The sequence below is a fragment of the Ornithodoros turicata genome, chromosome 10 (assembly GCF_037126465.1).
Source record: "Ornithodoros turicata isolate Travis chromosome 10, ASM3712646v1, whole genome shotgun sequence".
NCBI classification, from domain to species: Eukaryota; Metazoa; Arthropoda; class Arachnida; order Ixodida; family Argasidae; genus Ornithodoros; species Ornithodoros turicata.
In genome coordinates, this window is record NC_088210.1 from 15,864,960 (window position 1) to 15,889,060 (window position 24,101).

At 45.3% G+C, this 24,101-nt stretch overlaps 2 protein-coding genes across 3 annotated transcripts; one reads left to right on the plus strand and one right to left on the minus strand.

Annotated features, from left to right (window-relative positions):
- Positions 1–6,762: 6,762 nt before the first annotated feature.
- On the minus strand, positions 6,763–19,848 carry LOC135370661 (TAR DNA-binding protein 43-like). Of its 2 annotated transcripts, none has more exons than XM_064604448.1 (4): positions 19,519–19,848; positions 17,150–17,352; positions 13,193–13,333; positions 6,763–10,724 (listed from the first exon to the last, which is right to left on the minus strand). In XM_064604448.1, exons 1-4 carry the CDS (start codon positions 19,754–19,756, stop codon positions 9,861–9,863), a joined length of 1,446 nt encoding a protein of 481 aa, XP_064460518.1. In that variant the 5' UTR covers positions 19,757–19,848; the 3' UTR covers positions 6,763–9,860. The 2 variants fall into 2 exon arrangements, with proteins under 2 accessions (XP_064460518.1, XP_064460517.1); XM_064604447.1 differs by having other exon boundaries at positions 13,181–13,333.
- A 111-nt stretch (positions 19,849–19,959) lies between these two features.
- Positions 19,960–23,483, plus strand: LOC135370659 (mediator of DNA damage checkpoint protein 1-like). The gene is made up of 2 exons (XM_064604446.1): positions 19,960–22,126; positions 22,875–23,483. The coding sequence occupies exons 1-2, from the start codon at positions 20,135–20,137 to the stop codon at positions 23,229–23,231; spliced, it is 2,349 nt and encodes a 782-aa protein (XP_064460516.1). The 5' UTR covers positions 19,960–20,134; the 3' UTR covers positions 23,232–23,483.
- Positions 23,484–24,101: the final 618 nt, after the last annotated feature.

Here is a 24,101-nt window from a genome sequence, read left to right on the forward strand (position 1 = left end):
CTTTGTAAATATACCCGAAAGCAACTGGTTTGTCCAAAACTAATGGAGAACTAGGCTGGTTGTTCTAGGGAGAGCTACAGAGCAACAACTGGCCAAAGAGACTCGCAGAAACTGTTGCCCACAAATGGCAAACTTGGCGTCAATTCATCAATTCCCTAGCAGAGCAAGAAACACTCAGACACATTGATGTCAATGATCAGCGAAGCGTGTCTTCGGCCACAGTGCAAAAAAAAGAAAAGATCCAGATTAACGAGTCAAATTTGCTGTAAAATTGATGATCGGTTCATGTATGTATTTGTTTGGGAACGGATCCTTTGTTTCAAATTTGCCTTCTGGACTATTCAGAACATCCATAAGTGTGTTCCACCTGTGACCTCCTCCTGATAAGGCTGGGCTGTAGTTAGTTGGGGCAGCAATCTGGCCTTGCTCTGGGGGCTGTAAAACTGGGGTACAACTAAAAAAAAAAAAAAAAAATTCAGATGAACAAGAGATGCCAAATGGCTGTGATGAACGTGCAGTGCTTGCAGGGCCACAACTATAGTCTGCAAATTGTAGTCAAATTGTATTGTCTGCAGTGTAGAAAGCATTCATGATGACAGCCCACTCTTGGTTGCGCCTCACGTGCACCAAGACCTCACCGTCCTCTTTTTTTCAAAGTCCCACGATTTTGCACTGTATGAACTTGCAGAATCTTGTAATACTGCTGATAAGCATGAAATGCTTTTCACATTGGCAGAGTTCTGCATTTATAACAAGAAATCACAAAACCAGTCGCTCTTGCTGCTAGCTTGAATTATATGCTGTGATAGTGGCTTTTGATGAAGCACACTCATGGTGGTGAGGGACCATTGATCTCACTTCACCTAACCTCACCTTTCATCAGTGTGAAAGGCAGTCTCCAATTGCTGCTAATATATCCGTTTCAGGTCCTGCTTCAAAGTCAACTTGTTATTCAACATTGTAGCAGGCAGGTGTTAGTGACAGATGCTTTTTGAGCATTTAGCTGTGATGTTTGATTTTATGTTTAATGGCGCAACGACGGAGTAACTGTGATGTGTTGTGTTTGTGAACAAGCAAAAAATAAAGTGAGAAAGCATAAATATTGTGCATATGTAATGCTGGGCCACACGAGATCCATAACTGCTCATGTCGTAGTTTGCGATTTCCACATTACCCTTCTTGCTCCACAACATTTTGTAAGCCTATTCTATTTAGTCCTATTTTGTCGTGCTAAATCACGTACCTAATTTGTGCTGGCACAGATTGCAAAGCTACAAGAACGTGTACAACCGCAGAAATTTGTGGTAGTTTGTAGAACGCACAGGTCTTGATGCACTTCCTGCCATCCATTCTGCATGTACCCACTAAAAATGTAACTGCAAAAATTGGTGCAAAATGCAATAAAATATTTTTTTTCCTGTCCTTTATCCCCATTATATCCAGCTATTTAAGACGAAGTATTGTGGTTCAACTTTCAAACACTATGACAGAGCTCCTTGCTTCGGTTGCTTGTCACTCCGCAAATATGAGGAATGCACAGACGCTATCACATTTTTTCCCACAAGCTCCTTCACATATGTACGGCTCGGGTAAAAGTTAACTAGAACACTGCTCCGGCCTGCGAAGTGGGAAGAGCGCCACCCTGGCAAAGCCTAGCAGAGAACAACTCCTTCATAACGAGGGTCACCCCCTCCAGCCGTAAATAGACGACCAAAACACCCTTTACCGTTATTTCTAGTAGGCACCACCAGGGTCTGCATGCCAGAATAGCGTTCAAGTTAACTCTGATGCGAGCTGTACACACGTGTTAGTATGTAAAAAATTTTATGCAAAATCTAATTTTAAGAAGCCTCTGGTCTTACGGCGGTATTCACATTATGGTGGCCCCAGAGCCTATTAAAGCAGAAAAATGCGGAAAAAAAGAGAGAGCTCTAGACATGTGGCAGTCAATTACGAACCTGTTGCACTTCCAAAAAAACATTTATTGAAGGTACTATTTTTGTTTCGGTCTTCCTTCTGTAGCTCCTTGAAAAGACACTTGAATAAGAGGATACTCCGGGTACAAGTTCTGAGTTACTGCCTGTTTTTGCATGCATTTCAGACAGCTCCAGTACCCCACTTCGCACAGCATATGCACGGTCACACTGAAAACAAGAGGCTCTGTTGCTATGCTGAATACACCGTTATCTCAGACAGCCTTTATGTTGGATAAGGTTTCATTACTGCAGCATTAGTGGAAGCGGGACAGAGATGTGTGTCTGCCAGGTTGCTACCCGTTTTCGATATCGGCAGAAGTATGACAAGACGGGTTCTTTGGAAGTAAAAGGCGCAAGACAAGGCAGAGTTTTAGAGCAAATGATGAGGAATAGCCAGACAATCCAGGGTAACAGACCCCCAGGTAACAAAAGACATCTATAACAGAAAAAGCACAGTTAGTGGTTCGGCGAATGCATTACTAGTAACCCTACGCACACAAAAATTGGGCTGTTCGGTAGTTCGTACTTTAAAAGCGATAAAAAAGCGTACTTTGGTTCGTCAGTCTGTGTTGTGTGGTTTGTCATCTTTTTGTTTCCCGGCATGGAGGGTTTTTATCGCTTTTAACGCCTACACACACTTTGGGGGACATACGTACAACGAAATTGCAGAGTCTCCTCTGCCTAACCTAAAGCTCCTGAAACTGCTCCCAAATATGCTGCTTCTGTGTAGGACCCAGGACAAGGTTTGCTCACTGGTCAGGTGCAAGGTGCACAAAGCCGTGCAAGGTGCACAAAGCCGTGCAAGGCACTTCATTCTCTGGAACTATGGTCCCACAGCTAGTGCCACTTCGATGAAAGTCAGCCTTAATTTATCACGTCACGGTTCCCTCAGATATCCTTTAATATCATGCCCATCACACACTTCAGACAAGAGACTTGCATTCCGCTTCTGCACCACTACCATATGCTTTGTCATTGCCACCAAAAATGCCCTGTGAGTCGAACCATCTTCCTGGCTATATTTTAACCGTTACCAATACTTCACAGTTCAAAAATGTATTGTGTGATCACGTTCATGTAACATACTTTTTCTCTAACAGGCATGGTATTCGAACAGGCATTTTGCATTGTAGCTTTCCTTGATTTGAGTATGGTGCTTAGTGTCACTTTTTTTTCTTTCTGGTGTTCCATATAAAAATGAAGGAGAATGGTACAAAAGGTAGGTGTTAAAAGTATTTTATTTTTAAGGTGTTAAGCAAACTTCTAAAGATTTTGCATTCTGCATTACTACTATCAGAAAACAGCATTTTTTGTGCCAGTAGTCATATGGAACTGTTTAGCCTCCCATATAAAGACATCAGGCGCATACCATGGTTTCTTTATTTGCACCTCCTCCTCCACTGATGTCCATGTAATAATGTATGTACTTTGTTTAAAGTAGCACATAAGTCATTTTTAACACCCGGTTTTCTTCCTATAAAACTGTTAGGTAGGCCAGTAAGATGCACCACGCGAAGTAGTTCACACCACAGAGTCATAATTATCGCAGAAATTGATTTGAAAATACGCTACAAAAAAGCGACCGTGCGCAACGGTGGTGAAGAGCAGTACCAGCCTGTGATATGCCTGGAACCTCGCGCTGACGCTATAAGGAGAACGCTCGCTGATTGGCCTAGAGAAATGTCGTCTGCTACTCCGCTGTCGTCTGCTACTCGGCTGTTCGGGGTTCTGAAAAAGCCTTTCTCCTTGCTCGGTAATGCTTCGGCCTCGCCTTCTATCCCCAACTCTCCCGGAGAACTGGCAAAACTGGTTTACGGCGGCAAAGGGACAGGGCGCTAACCCCCACTGACCAGTGAGCCAGAAAGAGTTCTCCTTATAACGTCATCGGTGACGTGGCATTATACCTCCTCATCCTCATTACACCCGGAGCGGCGAGTTAAGGGTGGACGCGCGGAGCCATGTTTATGCGAGTTTTTTTTCTGGGAAAGAAATTGCGCACATCAAAACCTTTCGCGCTATTCGGTATAATGACACACACGCTTTCATCAGACGTCTTAATCTGAAATTTTTTTGGATGGCCCTCTGTACTCCTTTAAGTGGTCACTGATATTTGTTCACATATCTTTTCTGTCTCTATCACAGGCTACTGCTTAACTTTGTATTGTATCCCTTATCGTGTGCACTGCGAGGAGGCCCCGCTTCTAGCCCTGCTACAGGACCTCCTTTGTTCCAAGATTCCTGCACAAAAAACTGATCAGTGGCATTTCCTCGACAGCGATGGCCTCATTATAGGCAGCCTCATAAAGACTATCTTACGACCACCCAAACTAGCTTTACAGTGGAGGTCTTACCTTTGTCAACTTGCACGTAACCAGGAACAAGGTAACCGCCACTTTCTTCTTGCTCTAGGGTCTCTACACACAAGTGCCACGGGAATAAAGAGGCTCCATCGATTTCAGCAAAACTTGGAACTCGAGGCTACTTTGCTGATCAAGCACCTTTTGAATTCCGGCTTGGGTACCTTTCTTGCAGGTTGGAGAGTTCCAGAAGCTCCGGAAAAGTACACGAAGGTGCTTTAGCTGGTATCATATTCTGCAAAAATTGATTGGTGCTCTCCAGAAGAACAACTTTTGAGGAAACCACAGGCTCTGGGAAATGGTGCTGAAAATGAGAGATTTACGAGAACCCTGCGAACAAGAATTCCCCGTAGACTCTCTTAAGTGAGTCCGCCTTAAATGATGAAACATAAACCTCTGTCAGCAAACTGGACTGCAATGCTGCTGCCTCACCAAATTACAAGGCTGAACCTTCTTAATTTACTCCCACCTAACATGCATCAAACAGGCATTTGTGATCACCCCCAATAACGCTCATGTGTCAATCAAAACTTATAAAATTTTGCTTTACTCCTTCTCAAAACTCCTTTACTGCTTCTCAAAAAAATTTCAAGCTGAACCTTCTTAATTTACTCTTACCTAACATGTATCAAAGAGGTATTTGTGATCGCTCCCAATAATGCTCATGTGTCAACCGAAACTAATAAAATTTTGTTTTACTCCTTCTCAAAACAATATTGCTGTACATAGTACATTGAAGTCTGAGATACTCATCATAAAAGTGGCATACATAACAAGCACTCTGGAAACAAAATGCCTAAATGTTTTAGAATAGGGCACTCCAAAGAAATAGGGGGTCGTCACCGTGCATGCCAAGAACTCAGTGCATTGCACAATGTGCAGTGGTAACTCCTTATTTCTTTGCAGCCCAAAAGTACCTGGGTGTCCTATTCTGAGGCTCTCTAACATATTTTTCCAGAATTGTAAAAAGAAAATTATATATACCTGAGCAGAGAAAAAATGCATTCAACTCAAGCTGCATTTTGAAACAACGTAAGAAACGTCTAATACCTATGTCACACGGCAAACCGAATGGCATTCCCAGCGAATGACGGTCGCACCAAATGTCATTCGTTTGTCTTGCATCGAGGTACACGAAGAAACAAAATGTCGCTCGCAAATTATGTCAGTGTCGATAACTAAGACACCAGGGCCTAACACGTAAAGCCTTATACAGGTACATTGGTTGTATCTTCATTTCTTTTGCTCAAAACTAGCGAAACATTACATTACATTATTTCACAAAATCGCTGCTACTTCAAAGACACTTAATTGGCTAAGTACCACGAGCAAAGACAACTTAAACGCCTATCTGCACCGCAATTAGCAACGTGGCGACTGAGAACGAGGGTAGTTCCCCGAAAAACGGTGTTTAGCCTTCCTTCCTTCATGCCAAGAGTTATCAAATTCATGATAAAATACTCGAGTACAACTTTTCATTCCGTCTTGCATTTCTTCAAACGGTTTATCGTTGTTGTTTTTGCTACCTCTCTACTGCGAGAGGGAAAAGCGAATATTGTTCACATGTATTGCCATTTGACTTCAGCGTGCGACACGAAATGAATGTCATTTGTTGGGAATGACATTCAATTTGCCGTGTGACAGGGGTATAAGCTCGTTGGCTGCACATGAATTACAGGTTTATAAGTACTCAAACGTCGCCGTACTGGACAGCTGTCCACCACTGTCACCAGCACTGTACAGCTGTTCAGGCCTTATTAGGCCATCACTAGATAATCCGCAGGCTTTGCACGGGGCTTTCAGGGCCCTCACAATTACGGGCAGACATCACATTCCATATGACCTTCTGATGCCACCCATCCAAACGTTGCCTACCTGCAAACTGCTGCTGACGGCCCAATAGGGCCGTACGAGCTGTCCAGTGCTGGCGCGGCGACATTTGTGTGCCTATAAACAGTACCATATGAATTTTATAAAATTTAAGCATCTTCCATCACATTCACATAGATGAGAAATAACAGTCTGCATACCTTTTTTGTGGTACAAACCTTGAACGATGCCATAGAACTGTTTCATACGTATTAAAAAAAAAAATTCTACCACGAAACCACAGCTCCGCGACACCGTAACTCGGAACTGCACATCATGTTAATATCAGCTTTGGTTTTTGTATCAGACGTGAGGAGCTGACCTCCAAAACGAGCAAAGTCACTTTTCGTGAAAGTTCAGCTAGGCGTCTAATAGGTGTCACTGTTCGCTAGGAGGTCGCAGCGCCACCAAAGCGTACGTCCAGAATAACGGCATGAAGAATGAGGCTTGTGGTGGAAGGCCAACAGTCTTTCTATCAATTCCGAAAGATGGACTTTGCACGTTACGGAAATCAACTCTCCGCATCGTCCTGTTGCCAAACATGCTCATTCACACAGGTCTCCTTCATCCAGTGTTTTTATTCTCACACAGACAAACCCATACATGTCATACACAACACACACGCTCCACCTACAATAGTAAAACAAGTAAAATAGTAGGCCCCTGGTTGGGACGTAAAAAGTAACCACCAGCACACACTACACTCTGCTGCTGCTGCTGCAACTACACCTCAAAGAACTGCTACTACAAAACAGAGAGCCATTTGGTCTTAGCATCACCCTTTTCTTCTTTTTTGCTCTCCGCAAGAAACATCCGCTGTACATGATGGATCATGCATTCTCATGTTGTGCCACTCAGTCTCATGTGTACTTCACCGTGTCTCAGCTACTCCGGTGGTGATGATGTCGCACTTACTGTGTATACGTATTTACAGATACAAGCCTATGTATGAAGGGAGGACGACGCTTTTGAGACTAACACCCGAGGCCCGTCTTTGCAAATGTACACACTTCTTTCCCTCAGAATGGAAAATTGCACAAAACTTTCACTGCCGCTCGTGACTTGAGATACAAACAGCCGGGACTCACAGCAGGTTTTGTACAGTGCCACGAGTTTGTTGGCCCGCTAAAAAAGGTGCGCGGGTTCAGTGACAGAACGTGCTCTCGTAATGTTATTATGCTAGTGGCAATTTAGGCTGCAGATTTTCTTTTATGTGAAGAGAGCAACACCAATGTTTTTGTAGGCTCTGCTAATAATCCTCAAAGTCCATGTGTTTCATAATGCATTTTCAGAACCTGGATGCAATAACGATACATTCTTCTCAAAGCTAACTACTTTCACACAGCCTACAAACACAGAATTTACATCCGCTGCTGTAGAAAATTTGCTCTAAGTTACAGGGACAGAAACACAACGTGCTTCTGGCAAACCACTTTACCTCGCACGCCATTTGTTTGAATACCCTTATAATAAACGTGACATTTATGAGAATGTACCAAAACAAAAGATCTGGGCCCATCTGCACAGAAACCATGCCAGGATGCTAACATAAGGAAAACCCGCAACGACTGCTTTCACGATACATTCCACGCAGGCTAGAAAATACTGAAGTTTAGGGCTGCAGCGCATGTTTAAACAAACACTAAAGTGCAAAAATGTATCCTCGTGACATGGAAGGCAGCGTTACTTTGACACAGGCACAAAAGGAATGGGACTGCATTGTTAGAGAGTCCGTCGGGAACCCGTCGGGAACCCGTTGTATCGTTCGTGTTTCGCGTGGAAACGAAGCCGTAGTTTGCACCTTCCCTCTTCTTTTCTCCTCAAGAAGCGCAAACATGCAGAGCTTCCTCCCATTGGTTTCTTCAAACGGTCTACGCCGATGATTGGGCAAATCGTTTGAGGCGGCCAATGGGAGGCCGCTCCACACTTCTACAGAAGAGGGAAAGTACAAATTGCAGTTTCATTTGCGCGTAGATCACGAAGGACACAACGGATGAATCTCGTTCCTTTTATGACGGTGTCAATGTGACAACTTCTGTACTTCTGCAAGGAGAAATTTTTGTGCTTTAGTGGTCCGTTTAAACCGCAGGTAAAATTGTGCTGCATGAAGCACACCTTAGGACTAGGATCCTAGCACGATTTTCATGCACGCGGGCCCTGTCTTCCTCTTTCGTGCATGTATATATAGATTTTTCTTTTTTTACATCTCAAAACAGCACACATCCTGCGGCGTCAAGACAGTAAGGACGGGCTCGACATTTTTTCCGGGTACCTTCTACATCGCACTCAAGAATGGAAGAACACTACCACGACGAAAGCAAGAAAAAAAAAAAAAAATGAAGTGCCAAAAATGTACACATGCTTTGACGCATAGTCGCAAAAGGTGCTAAAAATAATCTTCCCTGAAACAGAACCACACACTTCACACAGTCATACATTCTCTCTTTAAAGCTGAACACAAAGACAAGCAGTTGGTCAAAAACTCGCACGAACTGCTCTGAACACACACTCGAAGCGAGGTGCTTCCTCCTGCCAGCATGTATAACGTATCTACCTTATTCTCGTCAACCCAGGTACACATTCAACGCACTGTTTGGTTCAATGTCGGAGCAACGGAAATTCGTGCAAGAATGCTTCTCTCCTTCTTTTGAGCAAATGTGATTTTCTTTTTGCTTCTGTAACAAGCTGGCTCAAGGGGCCACTTTCCGTTCAACAAACGAAAACCCTTTTTTTTCTTCTCTTTTCCATTAGAGTGCTTCTTAGAAACACAGCTACAATACTTACGCGGCGCCCCTACTACACGTTAGCGTGCTGGTACCTTTCTTAAGGCAAGAGACTTATCTGATAACAGACTACAGATACGGCATCTAGTGGGAGAAGCAGCTTGTGACAAATATTTCTGCGCTAGTTTACAGAGAGAAAGCAAACAGCTACAACACAAGTTCAGATAGGCATCTACGTGCCGTGCTTATCCTTGCTGCCACTCTTCATTCATACCAACACAAGGGAACCGCTGCTCCTGGCCCGGAGAAAGCAATCCCAAATCTCCAGCCAGAAAGGTGCAAGATGAAGTGTGGAGATTTTCCCAATCACCAATGCATGAACGTTATTTGTACATCGGAAGTATTCTTTTTTTTTTTTTTCAGACACCACACCGCATGGTGTCACGCTCCACGTTTTCGGTGAGCCTCTTGTCCTACATTTTAAAGTCACCCGCAGCATGACACGCACATAATTTACACATGGCAGATGCCTCTCCTTCCCTGCCTCTCTTATTTTTTCTTTTTCACTTTGCATGCACACACACCATAAATACATGTCACAGTTAACCACACACAGCATTTAAAACACCTGCGCGGGTGGAGAGCAACACTCATTTTGTGTACAAAATAGGGAGATCCTGATACGCACAAAAACGAACACACTCGGGCGGGGGGGACACACAATGAAAACTTGCACACCGACATGGAATAACTGCCTCGTCAAAAAACAGTAGCAAACGAACATAAAGGACAGCACCCCCCCAAAACTTCCACTCGGTCATCATGCTACCAAAGACACGCGCGTCAACCCCGGGCTGTCAAATGTGTACCTGTCATAGAGCCCATGCTTCACCCCTCAAGCACCCTTTCTCCAAACGCCTAGTCTTATGTGGACCTCAAGGTGACACAGACATCCCAAAGCCTTGCTTCCCGTCCCTCTGCGGCCAGGGCCCCCCACTGTCCCCTTGGCCGCCCCCCTGGCCTCCTCCGCCGCCCTGCCCCATCCATCCCAGAAAGCCCCCAGACTGACCCACGGGTCCTCCGCCGGAGTTGGGCGGATGCCCTCCCCCGGGCTCCCCGCCCCCGCCCTGGAAGCTCCCTCCACCGAACAGGCCAAAGCCCGCCGCCTGTCCCAGCGCAGCAACGACGGCGGAACTCAACGGCAACGTCGCGGCCCCCAAGTTTAACGCACCCATCCCCAGGGTGGGCGGAGTCGTGTTCACTCCCTGGGGTGGACCCCCACTCTGCGGTCCCATTCCCAAACTGCTTCCCAGTGCTGCCAGGTTGGGCATGTCGCCTGCACGATGCGGGGGCGGCGGGGCGCCGCCGCCCTGCCCCCAGCCTCCGTGGGGCGTGAGGTGGGCGCCGGCAAAGGGGCTCGTCGCGTAGCCACCCCCGCCTCCCTGCGGCGGGCGTGAGGTATCCAGGGGGCTCCGCTGGTTGGGGCCGCCTCCTCGCCCCACCACCCCACCGTGGGCGTGGTGGTGGGCGCTGCCCCCCGCCCCACCCCCTTCGTTCTTGGGCACGGCATTGCTGACGTGGATGCTGGTGCCCTTGATGATGTGGTCCTCTCCGCAGAGAGACTGGGCAACATCGGGGTCAACAAACGTGACAAATGCAAACGCCCGGAAGGGCTTGGGGATGAAGACGTCCGTCACCTCGCCAAACTTGGAGAAATATTCGCGCAGGTCGTCCGAAGTTAGGTCTTCTGTGCAGCGGCCCACAAACACCTTGCGGCTCAGCTCGGACGCCTGCCCATCCTGAGAGGGGGAGGGAGGGGCCACACAAGAATAAACGCTTTCACTCCCTTTCTTGCCCAACACAATCAAGCACAGCTCTTTCAAAACATCTCGCTCATCAGCTCATCAATACATGCACACAAGTTGGCAGACGACACGCTTCGTACGCCGTATTTATCTACTGTCTCTCTATCTAAAAAGCTATTTTGTGGCACTCGGCTCTACACGTTTTCCCGGTGATTTTAATCCAAGTGCCAGCTAAATTGATCCGTGCCCCATAAAGTTTGCATGGCACGTGGATTAATTTAGCTGGCACTTGGATTAAAATCGCCGGGAAAACCTGTAGTTGTGTGTTCCCATACAACACGCTTTGCTGGTAACATTTATGCCCTTATTCGTTTAGTTCCAGTGCGATCCACAATACTTTAATATCGCGGGTGTGCCACTCAAACCCGTGGTGTTAGGTGGCGCGCGAGACGAAAGTGTGTTGGATTCATGCAGAAATAACTGCCATTACAAACGTTTCATTTGTGCGATGTACAATAGGAGCTGCTGCAATTGACAGAAAAGAAGACGAATCAAAACAAGGCTCTGCCAGTTGATCACCATTGCAGTTTGCAAACTGTACCGACAGCGACGGCTACTACAGACGGATTTTTGCCACAAATTTTGGTGTCAGACACGTTCGAGGTATCTCTGTCACTTTCATTTTAAATGCGTTTGATTTAGCAAAATGGTGTATTATGTGCGTATGACATTTAGTTAAAGCCCCGTGTTTTATAGTTAAACCTGTTAGAACCAAAACCCACGTAGAATCAAACCTTTCCGCGGTACTGCTCCATCAAGCATACATTGTCGGGTGTTACTTTTAGTTCGTGTCATTATCCTTTTTGCTTTACATTTTGCTGAATGTCTCGCTTTGACGATTATCAATGTTAGTGTCCCGTACCGTGCTATTTTTAGTTGGCGTTACAGTCTCTCTTGCATTATATTCTGCCAAATGACTCGCTTCACGTTCCAATTCCCTCCTTATGCGATACGGTTTGGCCTTTAAAGGGACGGTCGCATCTGCTCAGGTCGGCTTACTATACGACTCCAGTCGGCTACTTGGCTTACTAAAACTATAGTGTTGTCGTGTTCCTCGTGAACCGCTGACCACGGCATCAGAAATCCTGACGATATCGATTATTCGATGGAATAAATCATAAAAGCAGATAACGATTACTGAGGGTATACCAGAATTCACTTTCTGGAAAAATGAGGAAACATAACTCCCCAATGAAACCAATGAGGGTGCTACTTTGAGAAGAGGAACGCTGCGGCCAAACGGGCATCTGGACAGCGCCATTCCTCCTGTCAAAGCAGCGCTCTCTCCGCTTTGGGAGCGACGTCACGCCGCCGGAGCTTCCGCGGACTGATCTTTAAAAGCTGTTCCTTTAATATCTCGGAACATCCCAGAGGACAAAATCTGTCGGGTATGTCGTCGGCCGACGCCGAACGTAAGCCAGCTACGTGCCGTACATGAGCAACGTGCAGATGTGGACAGATGGAGAAAGGACAGTAGGAAGGAGTGGGGGGGACATGACGGGGGGTCCGGATGCGACCGTCCCGTTAGGGGGCAAACTAGAGTCACTGAATAGCTTCGGGGTACCGCAACTGATGTACAACGGCAAGATCTACGCCAGGGGGCGCCACGTGTGGACGCCATATTGGTTCCGTTAAGTTCATCTGCTACGTTAATGACGGATCCCGTGTCTGTAGACGTTCGTTCTCTCTTCTCTATACGACCACGCTTTTGCGTCTCCCTTGACAACAATGGATCAAGGCCCTCTAAACGAAATTGCACGTGCTGTTACGGTCAACGCGCTGCAATTCGCAATGTGAAATAAGTTTGCGGCAGCATACGGTCGTTTTGCCCCGTCGGAAAGGAACTGCACTCTTAGAAATGAACTTCACCGCATAGCCCGCTCCTAGCAAACCATCGTCCCGAATGACAAGGGTCTCTCCCCTGATTCGTTGAAAGCGGGAGGCGTACGCCTTTTTTGCACGCTTATACGGTACATAATTGGCACAAAAAAGGCGTACGCCTCCCGTTTTCAACAAATCAGGGGCGAGAACAATGTCACTAGGGACGAGAGTTGACTAGGAGCCCGCTATGCAGTGAAGTTCATTTTTAAGAGTGCGCGGTTCCACTGGCGTGTCAACAAAACGCTGCCGAGTTTGCAGATTTTATCCAATCGGAGAGCGGCGCTCTCAATGTTGCCGGACGGTTGCCGGCATAGTGCGGGGGAAAGGGAATGCAATACTCTGAGCGAAGCTATTCAGTGACGGTCGGGCAAACAAATGAGAAATGAAACGGACAGGACTTTTTGTGGTAATTTTACCAAATGCTGTACACAGTGTTTGCGCTGGACAGACAGATGAGAGAAGAGCAAGCCAAGAGAGAGAGAGAGAGGCAGAAAGAAAGGTCTGCTTACTTGCGCACTCACTTTGGAGTTGGGAATTTTGACGTCACACCAGCGGCCGTCAATGAGATGCCGCTTGGAGAGGGCCCGCAACTGAGACTCGTAGTTTGAGAAACGGATGAAGCCAAACCCCTTCGACTGCCCCGTCTTCGGGTCCTTCTTCACCTGAACAGTGTCACAGGTTATCGCAACACATGCATAGACTGCTGCACAATGGTACAATTGTGTCAAAATGGGGCAGTTGGCATCACGTGGTCATAATGATGTTCAAGCAGCAAAAGGACCTGGTAAAACGCCCTTATCTAAAATGCGAGAGATTTTTTAAAAGTATATTCATATTCCACCCGAAAATCTATTTTTCCACTCAATATCGCCCAAATTTACCCTGTTTTTAACGGCTCCTGAAATAAAATCGGGTTTTCACCCCCAAGATTTTCAAAAAAACATAAGACCCAAAAACACAAGGCCCTAATCATGTCCCGCCATTGTGCAGCAGCCATAATGATGTTCAAGCAGCCAAAGGCAGGACGACAGACAGCACAACGCATTTGCTTACTCTCAACTAGCAGATTTATTTACACACTCAAACACTTACACCCACACCTTGTCAAACAAAACGAACATTGGCCAATAGGACCACAGGAGAAACAGGCAGTTTACCCCCCACACCCTTTACATCCTAAAAATCAACAAACTGAAGTACCATTCTGTGTACACATGTCCCCTTTAAGATATGAACATGCTCTTGCTGTTAAGAATAAGACGCCTCACAACCTGGAACACCGGAAAAACGTGGCAGTACATTGTAAGCAATGTGGTTGCTCCCCAAATTTCTCCAATACGGAGGTCAAAGCCTCGTATCAACAACGAGTCGTTGGGGAAATTCAGGAGGCTTACCTAATGAAAGAACTCGGTATGGATGACTGTGTAAGCAGTCCTTCGGTGGATCACGTGCACACGGAATGATACTTCAGTTTGTTGATTTGTAGAATGTAAAGAGTGAGTGGGTAAACTGCCTGTTTCTCCTGTGTTTCTATTGGCCAAAGTTCGCTTTGTGTGACAAGGTGTGTGTGTGTAAGTGTTTGAGTGTGTATATAAACCTGCTAGTTTGAGAGTAAGCAGATGTTTTGTGCTGTCTTGTCGTCCTCTCTTTGGCTGCTTGAACGTCATTATGATTGCTGCACAATAGGTACATCTGTCTCCGTGTGGGACATGATTATGGCCTTGTGCTTTCGATTCTTACGTTTTTTTTTTTTTCTTTTTCGAAAATCTAGGGTTTTATTTCGAGAGCCGTAAAACGGTGTAAATTCGGGTGGTATCGAGTGTAAAAGTAGATTTTGGGGTGAATATAAATATATATTTTTTTAAATCTCTCGCATTTTAGATTAACGCAAGATGTGGAAAAGCCGTGCTCTAGTGCAAAATTGGCACATTGCCAAGTTTGCTTTCGGTGTCAGGTATTTTCCTGGTTTTACCAGGTTTTGCTCTAAAACACAAGGCCCTAGACATGATCAAACAGGAGGAAGTGATTGAACAATGTTGTCCAAAATGAATGGCTCTCGAGTGTGCTTCTAAAAGCTGCGTTCACGTTAAGACCACATCTGACAAAAAATTCATTGTTCTAATTGTTCTTCTTAATAGTGTTGACGTATCACATGTTGTGCACACATTGCTTTCCACATTGATTATTCTGTTTTCTTTTAGTCTGTTCGTTTCAAAGCGATAGCTTCGTGGAGTCCCCAAGTGTTGACTGTTGTGCAGGTCTGTCTGCGATGGTTGTGGAAGAGAGAGGAAGGAAGGGAGAACTTAACATATAGAGCTTTGCTACATAGCGCTAGAAAACTGCGCTATATTTTCCTTCTTGCATTGCTGGGAACCGCTATAAAACCGCTCTCATCGAAGTAGAGCCCCGTTCCAACTTTTCTAGCGCCATACTGAGCGGTGAGTCTGCGTTAACCAATCGTGAGCTTCTTTCAGCCGTGACGTCGTGGATGCTGGTGTTTGTTTTGCTTCCTGTCACTCAAAGCAGCCAGAATGGAAGGCAACGACGACATGCAAATGGCCACGAGTTTCATCTGCCAATGCATGGGTGTCTGGTTACTATAGTTTGGTATCGCGATCACAGCATCGAAAGTGTCATCCCCCTTCATGCTGCGGATACCTGGCGCGGACAGTAAGCATCACGTCGCAACGAGATATCCCGTGACCCCAGCAGGATAGCGCTATGTGCTCGGTTGTATGTGAGAACGGCAAGCCAAAAAACAGCGCCACATTTTGATAGCTATTTTCTAGCTCTGTATGTGGGAACTGGCCTTTACAGCTGCAGGAAAGATCGGGATCGGGATCAGAATACGGTCCTGCAAAAGCTCACCTCACCTAAATGTGTTTGGTAGAACCATAATGTTTTTCGTCGATTATTCGTTGTGACCACTCTTTTGGGTTTCATTTTGTACTAACGTAAACTAAAACAAGAAAAGAAAAGAAAAAAAAAAAGACTGAAAACAAACAGGTAACGAAAAATGTGAGGAATGTGGGATCAAACATGAAACGAAATTGTAAGGTTGGAGTGGTATACTGTATATGTTTACAGTGCAGGGAAAAGGTACATAAGACAGACCTCAAGATCTTTGAACAATAGACTTAAGGAACATAATGCAAAAAAAAAAAAAAAAACAGAAAGAAACCAGGTTATAGTAGGTTAGCAGAACATCTCAGACAATGCAGAGATTGTGGACCAATTTTCGAAGAGAGAACAATTCTGTACAAACGTAGGAAGACTGAAGTGTTATTCCACCAGGAAGGCTTACAGATTAGAAAGGCAGGTAGCGGTTGCATCAGCAATCCTTCAGAGTTTATCTAATCTGGTAATGTAGAACAGTTTACCGCCAAAAGATTGCCTTCAGGGGGGGAGGCAGAGATCTTGTGAACAGGGAAGAAAACGACCAATCAAAAAGGTGGAGAGGGTGAAAGGCGGAGCATGGAACATGCTGAGCATACATGGTACAGGTAATATACACAGCTCACAAATAGCACCGCAGCGATGATGTTTGGAAAATGAATTCTTCCATAACAAATATAAATAATCTGCACTCTGCTACTGTTCTGCTGGAAGTAGTTGTAATTACTCGAACGATGTCAATATACAGGGTGATCTTTTCTTTAAATGAAACAGAATTTTATAGTATTTTCCTTTTACAGTATAAGGTTTATAGTATTTTCCTGCGTTCCTGATATTTGTGGCTTCTGCTCATTTGCATAGCCAAATTTGGTGGGGGACATATCAGAGTATGCACCCATTTAGGGATTTTAAAAACGATACGGCGACTTTGAATAGTGACCGGCTTCAATTTTCTGATCTCACGTTACTCTTAAAATCCCAAAAATCTCAATCTTGAAATCTCAAAACTAAGAAGTTAATTAACAAATTTAGTTAATGATTACCCTTAGTGATTAGCCCGCATTTGTTTGCAAACTATATGGACATTTGGTCAGGTCATATTACCCTTATACTGTCGTTCATTTGCGGTTATGCTCGGTTTCCATTCTTTGTTTAAACTCGTGAATTTGCATTTATGTAGTATTTTGTCCTCTATCCTCTGCATACCCATACTACTAATAGTACAAGTATTTTAATTTTATTGCATTTAACTACTGCACTATCTGCTGCATGGGGGCCAGACCTTTGTCACGCAGTCTCTCTACTGCTTTTTGTCCTTGCCCCCATACCTGATTGGTGAAAATAAAACGAAAAGAAAGGAAATTTTAATTACACTACAGACCTCGACAGACAACTGCCACTGTAACGTCCACCGAGATGAAGGAACGTACAGTGAGGAAGGCGTCCGCATAGCAGTGAATCCCCCCCCCCCCTCTTTTTAATAAAATTACGTTTCAGTTAAAAAAAAGATCACCTCGTATACAAGACAGACGCGTGCTACAAGGACAGGATATTACATATAGCCACAGGAAGTGTCACCGTACCTGAGCCATGAGCACTTCCCCAAAGGACTCAAAATACTGTCGCAAGTCCTGCTCGGAGGTCTTCCAGGGCAGTCCCAGCACTATGAGGTCGGAGCATTTCTGCCGCTGTTCCATGCGCTTCGTCTTGGCCGTGCTGTTTTCCAGCTGTTCGTCCGACTTGCGCTTGTTCTCCGAGTGGAAGGACACATCCGCTGCCACACATGCTGCACGACGAGAAACGGAAAGTAAACACAACGTCTTGGTCACTCCTCCGGTGACTAGTGGTGAAATAGACTCGTCAATCTGGTGTGGTTTCCTTTTTCTCCCATATGAGGTAGAGAAAGCGTGCTTGGCTGGTTGATCCGGATTGGATTCACGCGTTGTGCTGGTTGTTTTGAGATCGACTCACTCCACTGCGAAGCAAACCGATTGCTCCTCGTTTTGTACCATTGCCCACTTTCTAGCTCCATCGAGAAACTCCCACTGAAGCCTATGGACACGGGGCACAACACGAACTGCTTTCTTGCGTGTTTCGCTCATAGCTCGGCCTTCTTTGGTATGGAATTCATTCGTCAGTTCACCTGCATCTCTGCATTACTGTCTGCTGAAAAAGCTCGAATTCAGACGGAACACAAGCGGATAACTTTTGTCGCTCCGAGGTCGAGCAACAGCAAGCGCCGGGCTGACTCTCCGAGTTTGCCAGATGTGGGCAACAGCTTCCATCAGGCTCTTGGCCAGAGAACGACAAACACCCGTTCGTTTACTTGACGTCTAACCTCAGCTTTACATGAAGGGAAAAGTCTGCATGTGCTCAATTTGCATTTTTGTGTCACCTGATTTTGACAGTTTAGTGCACACAGACACACACACAGTCTGTGATAACAGATATCGTCCTTCATGCTCTTTTAAAGGCTGCAGAACTAAAACGCATCACGTTTTGGATAGCAGAAACCCCCCTCCAGTCTGTGCACCCTACCAGTATGCTGCTGTCAAAAATGCATGCGACATGTATATAGTGAAAGGGGGACACAAAATAATCTGCCAGCGCACGAATGCTTTTTTTTGTGCATTTTTTTTAATTGGAGGGGGGGGGCTCAATATTCCCGGTTGCGAAATCCCCGATCTCAAAGCAAGAAAAATCAAGGGGAATGCTCGACTGCCATTATTGCCATCTAACCACTCAAACTTACAGGTTTTCGATGTCTGTCCAAGTCGTTTTAGTAAACGAAAGCCACGTTTTAGCAGTCGTTAAACTTAGCAAGGCGGAAACGACGGAACGGCCTGTTGGTTATTTTCTTATTAGGTTAGTTGAAGTTTGGTGTCTGCATTTTTATGTCCAGGTTAGTTCAAGTTCGCCGTTGGCAGTTTCGCGCGCGACTGTGCATTTTATAGTCGGATAACATCTATTTACAGCTGTTTATTTTGCAACGGAGATTTCGAGCACTTTATTTTGAGGTACACCCGGGAAGGAAGTGGTGCAGGCATCAGACTGTGAAGCAGTAAAGCTATGTCTTTAGTAGACAATAGCTTGCAGAATAGGTTGTTTCCGTATTTAACCAAAAATAATTGTCGTAAATATTGCTTATTTCTGTCTGTTCGCCACAAATATATCAAAGGGAATTCGTGCAAGTGCCATTTCCAAACTTTGAGAATTTCCAGACTGAGAATTTGTCGTTCGTCCTTCTTGTTCTGTGTCTCTCACGATTCCAGACGACCGACCCCTACCACGATTTCCAGACTTGACGCTTTGTTGCTTTAACAAGAGAGAAAAAAAGAAGAGAAGAAAAGCACCAATCATGCTTCCATAGTTTTTCTGAAAAAAGAAACTGTTGCACTTGCTGATAGTAGTGACGCTACCTGCTGATGAACTTCTGAATCTAGCAATCGCATTCTCGTGGCGATACATTTGTCTTGTGCTTTGACAATTTCGTTCAATTCGGAGGGGGACAGCCCCACTACACGAAAGCCCGAGTTCCCTCTTCCTGCAACGAGCGTTTCTAGGAGCAAAAAAAAAAAAAAAAAACGCAATCCCTGCTGCCAATACAAAAGAAAATTTCTGATTTCCGGATCTCTGACCAGAAAACAGTAGGCATCCGAACATGCGCTTCACCATGCTAGTCGCTTCCGCAACTGACAGATTCCTGCTGCTGAGCCAAAAACAGACACGTTGCACATGGGATCACATTTACGAATTCACTGTTATCCCATAACGACTTTTCACGTTTTCCAACGATACGCTGCATGAGGGTAAGGCGCTAGTACGCTAGATGCAGGCCCCAGAGAAGGATTTCCGAAAGAATTAGGCCTAGTTTTCAGCTGTCTGTTCTAAAAGAACAATTCGCGCCTTCTGCAGTAGCACCGTCGCACACCATCACTTTCCACTGCCTTACCTTTTGGGAACACACAGTAGTACACAACATTTCCCCAACCACTGTCAGGAGGATGAAATCTTCCATCTACTAAACGCACTCCACGCATAGTTCCAGAGTCCGGATTTCTGTATTTTAGGCCGCATGTCGCTGGAAATTGCGCTGACAAAGTTGTTAATAACAAGGTGCCATCATCTTCACATGGAAGTTCAATAGGTTCTTCACTTTCATCCTCTGCAACTTGAATAAAACAGCTCATTCTGTAATTTTATAAACAAACACACAGTCATACACTTACTCTACAACACACACCAGCCAAACCACTTTAGCTCATCTCGTAAGTCACGAGAAAACGTGAGACTTGCGAGCTGCGTTTGTTTTGGAAATAACACTCAATTGGTGGTCATTTGTGACATTGTTGGCTACTATTGGCTAATAATATGAAGTCAGATTCTAGTCAGTTCGTTTTTCACGATTCAAAACGTGGTGACGCGGTATTGCTAGTTCCGCGGTTCCGCTTTTTGTTGAACAGTACGCAGTAGTTCGCGGTACAAATCACGGACGCCTGGCACCCATTTGGCAAACGCCACCACCCAGAAGCTTACATGTAAATCCTACAGTTTATGGTGCTGCAAATATGGAAAGCTACGACCACAGCAGCACCCTGTTCACAAAAAAGGGTGAACCGTTGTATTTTTCCATGGTCCCATGTCCTGAACGGTCTGATATCCGGCAGATAATAGAGCATGGAGGGGGAGAACTTGTGCAGCCAAGCAGAGTCGAAAACACCATTAGGCTTGTACCTTCCGGTACCAGTTACGCTGACCATCCGAGGTCTACGCTGTACTGTGCATACATTCGGGATTGTGCATCAAAAAATGTGCTGTTGCCCCGAAAGAAATACTTAATCAAGCCCGTTGAGAGCGGTAGACCACGAAATGAGAAGCCAGAGAAGGGCAAGCTGCGGGTAGTTAAGCAAAGGCTGGAATACACCATAGCCGAACAGGTCGCCATGGCGAAATATGTGATCGAAAATCAAAAAACAATGTCTGTTCACGGTAACAAACTTTACAAGGCAATGGAAAAGGATGGAGTTGTTCCACGCCATACATGGCAATCCCTTAAAGAACACTACATCAAAAAAATATTGCCTCGAGTTCACTCTATCGTCCCACGTGAGCAACCTGACGGGTGGGTGACAAAGGATAGACCAGCAGGACCGACGCGTGATTCACAGTCGAGCATGCAAGAACCACCAGAGGGCAGTGACGCACCACAAGCAACTCAACAGTGCCAAAGTACGTGTGATGAGGCCGCAAACTCTCGGCGTTCTGTCCCCGAGAGTTCGGCGGAGGTGAACATGGAAAACGAGTGTTCTACAAAGACGGATAAGAATCCGACAAGGAAAGTGAGACAGAAGCGACTGCTCAACTTGTCGCAGTGCGATATGAGTGCTTTGCTCAGCGGAAATGTAACTGAGCCAGCTGGAGAACAGCGGATGGAAGAGACTGGCGGTGGAGTGCAGTCAGTTGCACGAGATTCGGATCCTAGTTGTCGGACAGATAATTTTAGTCGAAATGTTACTGAGCTAGCTGGAGAACAGCAGATGGAAGAGACTGGTGGTGAAGTGCGGCCAGTTGCATCAGATTCAAACCCTTGTTGTCAGACGGATAACTTTAGTGGAAATGCAGCTGAGCAAACTGCTGAACAGCAAATGGAAGAGACTGGTGGTGAAGAGCAGCCAGTTGCATCACATTCGAGCCCTTGTTGTCAGACGGATAACTTTAGTAGAAGTGTAACTGAGCCAACTGGAGAACATCAGGTAGAAGAGATTGGCAATGGAGTGCAGCCAGTTGCGCCAGATTCGAACCCTAGTAGTCAGTCAGATAACGTTAGCGGAGATGTAACTGAACCAGCTGGAGAACAGCAGATAGAAGAGAGGTGCAGTAGAGTACGGCCAGTTACACCAGAGTCAGACCCTAGTAGCCAGTCAGATAACGTTAGCGGAGATGTAACTGAGCCAGCTGGAGTACAGCAGATAGAAGAGACGTGTGCTGGACTGAAGCCAGCTGCACCAGAGTCGGACCCTAGTAGTCAGTCAGATAACGTTAGCGGAGATGTAACTAAGCCAGCTGGAGAACAGCAGATAGAAGAGACGTGCGCTGGACTGAAGCCAGCTGCACCAGAGTCGGACCCTAGTAGTCAGTCAGATAATGTTAGCGGAGATGTAACTAAGCCAGCTGGAGAACAGCAGATAGAAGAGACGTGCGCTGGACTGAAGCCAGCTGCACCAGAGTCGGACCCTATTAGCCAGTCTGATAACTTTAGCGAAGCTGTAACTGAGCCAACTGCTGAACAGCAGATAGAAGAGACTGGTGGTGAAATGCAGCCAGTTGCATCACACTCGAGCCCCATTAGTGATACAGATAACTTTCAGTTAAACCTTGCAACTCCAAACTCTGAGGCTTCCCAAGGCTCTCCAGCAAGTTCAGAGGGAAGTGATGCAGGCGCAGAGACTGAATCATTGCCTTCGTTATCAAGTACGAGCGATACTGAAACTGATGTCGAGGACTCCGAAACAGACGACGGACGTCATGGGGCTGCTCCTGCTTCACCAGCACTCTCTAGCGTAAGGACTGTTTCATGGTACAGACTTTAAAAAAATTTGTCTCTTAACCCGAAGCTACACACGAAACGATAACGAACACCTTCTATGGGTCGCTCAGTGAGCTCTGAATGAATGAGCGTACTTCACGAGAAAAATGTGTGAAACCAAGATGGACAAAAACAACCAGTAGAAGTAGAATACTGAAAGTAAAAGAAATGGCACCGGAAAAACGGAAGATTTGGAGGCCATGCTTCATCGCTCACCGGAAATGAGCATTTCTTTTGTCCTGAGGAAAGGGTGAAGGGCTACTGCCTGTTCTTTCTGGCACTTTGGGGCAAGGGAAGAGCCCGTTGCTGATGGAGTGGCAAAAATGGCCTCCAAATCTGCTATTTTTCCGGGGCCATTTCCTGGCTCTTCATTGGCTCGATCCTCTTTCTGAAAATGGCAGCAGCACACCAAAGGGAACCGACGTTGTCGGCCAAGCTTCTATCTCTCGTAATTAAAAAGTTTATTAGTGAAAATTAATGAGAGCAATGCTCCGGGGATGCAGCCCTAAGGTGAACCACTTAACCAAGATCATATCGCCAATTATTATTTAATTATTATTTATTATTATTTAATTATTATTATTATTTAATTTATTATTATTATTATTATTATTATTATTATTATTAAAAGTTTTAGCGCTGGCACCCAGTTTGTCTGGCTTGCATCGGACAAAAAAAAAAAGAAAGAAAGGAATGCTAATATGTATCTGCTCCTTATATAGCAGCAAGATACTGTCAGCCTTCCAAGATGCAACTACCCTGACAGTGAAGCCAGACCAAGTGGTGGAGCCGTGCTCACGGATGAAACAGCAGTGCTCATCCGGGCCACGATTGAGCATCTGGAAACTCAACTACGTGACAGTGCAGATGAACGGCTCCAACACGAAGGAAGGTGTCAGCCAATCTGCAAGTGCAGAAAGAGTGGTTTCTACAGCCGTGTGGCGCGCGCCCTCATATCCAACAGGGCCGTTCTTGCCTACCACACCGAGTTTACCGAGGAGAACTGTGTCGAAAACGGCACCGTGCTGCTAGCTGAGCTCTTGCTGCGGAGATGTGAAGCTGGAGTTCGCAAGCAGTAGCTGTTTAGCAGTTTGTTTCACTGTTAATGGTCTTGCTCTAGTCCACGGTTGTGATGTACAGCTTACCCCCTATATGTATGTGAGCTTGAGAAAATATTTTGAATCTTGTTGCAAAATTTTTGAAAGTTTTTAAAGTTTTTTAATATATTGAAAGGATACAGAGGTGTTCCAGGGAACATTTAAAAATTTGTGTAGCTCCTGTCTTGTTTTAGAACCTTATTGAGCAAACAATAAAGCATAAATTTGAAAGTTTCTACACAACTGGAGCTTTTTATTTATCTATTCATTTCATAGTACCCGAAAGGTCCTATCGGACATTTGCAGAGTATGCAAATCATGCTTCTTGGTGTGACTGTTGATTTAGAGAACGTGGCAATTAATTGAACAAATTGATTGTAGGTAGTGCACTATTGAAGTCCCTTTCGTTGTCCTGCTCTGTTGAACGACATTTTGCATATGGCACATACACGCAGCTTACCGTTGAATAGGTACGCTCTGATCTCCAAATCATTACATATAGCTGTCCTTCTACTGCATTGTAATACAAATGAAACACAATCCCAGCGGTCAGTACAGTATCCAGCGGACGAGAGTTGAAAATGTGAGCAGCCCGTGATTTCTCCCTCTACGAGCCCGCAAAGAAACTCCAGACCAGTGCATTACATCTTGTAAATCTTTTATATACGACTTATAAGAACATACAATACCACAGACGTATAATGAAAAAAAAAAGTGAATCCCAAATTCGGCACCTTCTTTGAACTTTAAAAATTGCAGCACATGTGGAAATGCAATCGCATTCAATACAAGATTGCATAGTACATACATGACGTTCACCGATCGCAGGCAGTGTAGAACAAGTCTGTGGCA

What these genes read in the sequence shown, in the direction of transcription:
- LOC135370661 (XM_064604447.1), bottom strand. Translation starts at nt 19,756, where the DNA reads ATGAGCTGTTTTATTCAAGTTGCAGAGGATGAAAGTGAAGAACCTATT. An exon ending in CTACTGTGTGTTCCCAAAAG is followed by an intron (nt 17,353 to 19,518) that starts GTAAGGCAGTGG and finishes CTCGTCGTGCAG; the next exon opens with CATGTGTGGCAGCGGATGTG. An exon ending in ACTCCAAAGTGAGTGCGCAA is followed by an intron (nt 10,725 to 13,180) that starts GTAAGCAGACCT and finishes TCCCCCTCTCAG; the next exon opens with GATGGGCAGGCGTCCGAGCT.
- LOC135370659 (XM_064604446.1), top strand. Translation starts at nt 20,135, where the DNA reads ATGGAAAGCTACGACCACAGCAGCACCCTGTTCACAAAAAAGGGTGAA. An exon ending in CTTCACCAGCACTCTCTAGC is followed by an intron (nt 22,127 to 22,874) that starts GTAAGGACTGTT and finishes CTCCTTATATAG; the next exon opens with CAGCAAGATACTGTCAGCCT.